The 1,388-nt window shown below is 45.8% G+C and overlaps 1 protein-coding gene across 1 annotated transcript; it reads right to left on the bottom strand.

Annotated features, from left to right (window-relative positions):
• Positions 1-725: 725 nt before the first annotated feature.
• Positions 726-1,137, bottom strand: LOC112827899 (large ribosomal subunit protein eL34-like). The gene has a single exon (XM_073880280.1). The coding sequence runs from the start codon at positions 1,115-1,117 to the stop codon at positions 764-766; it is 354 nt and encodes a 117-aa protein (XP_073736381.1). The 5' UTR covers positions 1,118-1,137; the 3' UTR covers positions 726-763.
• Between the last annotated feature and the right edge of the window lie 251 nt (positions 1,138-1,388).

Genomic DNA, 1,388 nt, shown 5'->3' with positions numbered 1-1,388 from the left:
ATTTCCTAAAATCGGGTTTTTTAATTTCCTTTTTTCGTTTTTGTTTGTTTTTATTATTTATTTATTTATTTTTAAAGATTTTATTTATTTATTTGACAGAGACAGAGACAGCGAGAGGGAACACAAGCAGGGGGTGCGGGAGAGGGAGGCTTTTTCTTTTTTTAAAGCAGGCTTCCCGCCAAGTAGGGAGCCCGATGCCGGGCTCAATCCCAGGACCCCAGGACCATGACCTGAGCCGAAGACAGACGCTTAATGACTGGGCCACCCAGGAGCCTTGTTTGTTTGTTTTTATTTTTATTAAAGATTATTTATTTATTTATTTGAGACAGAGAGAATGAGAGAGAGAGAGAGAGAGCGTGCACATGAGAGGGGGGAGGGTCAGAGGGAGAAGCAGACTCCCTGCTGAGCAGGGAGCCCGATGCGGGACTCGATCCCGGGACTCCAGGATCATGACCTGAGCCGAAGGCAGCTGCCTAACCAACTGAGCCACCCAGGCGCCCCTGTTTGTTTGTTTGTTTGTTTGTTTTTAAAGATTTTATTTATTTATTCATGAGAGACAGAGAGAGAGAGGCAGAGGGAGAAGCAGGCTCCCAAGGAGCAGGGAGCCCGATGTGGGACTCGATTCCAGGACCCTGGGATCATGACCGGAGCCGAAGGCAGACGCTTAACGACTGAGCCATCCAGGCGCCCTGTTTGTTTGTTTTTATTTATTTTTTTTTCAAGCCTTCTGATTTTTTTTCTTACTCAAAAAAGCTTCATTTTTTTATTTAGCTTTCTGACTCTGTGCTTGGGCCTTCAACACTTTCACAACGATTTTCTGCTCCTCGATAAGAAAAGCATGCTTAATCCTGTCACGAACACAGTTAGCACACATGGAACCACCATAGGCCCTGCTGACGTGTTTTTTCGTTTTGGACAACCTCATAAGGACTTTAGGTCTCACAGCACAAACTCCTCGAAGTCGGCCTGGGCACACGCCACATGCAGATTTTGGTGCTTTCCCAACCTTCTTGGTATAAAGGTAAACGATTCTATTACCAGGGGTTCCGGACAGCCTAGTTTTGTTAGAGGCTGTATTATAGGACAGCCTACGACGGTAGGTCAAATGCTGGACCATTCTGAATGCCTACGGACGCCGTCCCCGTGTTTGTTTGTTTTTAAAGATTTATTTGACAGAGAGAGAGCACAAGCACCCCACCAATTGACCTTCTGCACAAATTTTTTTCTTTGCACACGCATCTGAACAACTGTTACTTCCTTAATTTTGGGAATGGGGTTACTCTTCCCTTTCCTAGAGTGGCAAAATTAGGGGCTCAGAGAGGTGAAGGGACTTGTCCAATGCCACACAGACCTAACTCCTGGGTCATGGAGTTGAGTCTGACCTGCCC

This window comes from Callorhinus ursinus, unplaced genomic scaffold, assembly GCF_003265705.2.
Source record: "Callorhinus ursinus isolate GAN/ISIS: 27379988/994484 unplaced genomic scaffold, GSC_fseal_2.0 scaffold38, whole genome shotgun sequence".
Taxonomy (NCBI): domain Eukaryota; kingdom Metazoa; phylum Chordata; class Mammalia; order Carnivora; family Otariidae; genus Callorhinus; species Callorhinus ursinus.
The sequence above is the reverse complement of the archived record's forward strand: the minus strand, read 5'-3'. Positions and strand labels throughout refer to the sequence as shown.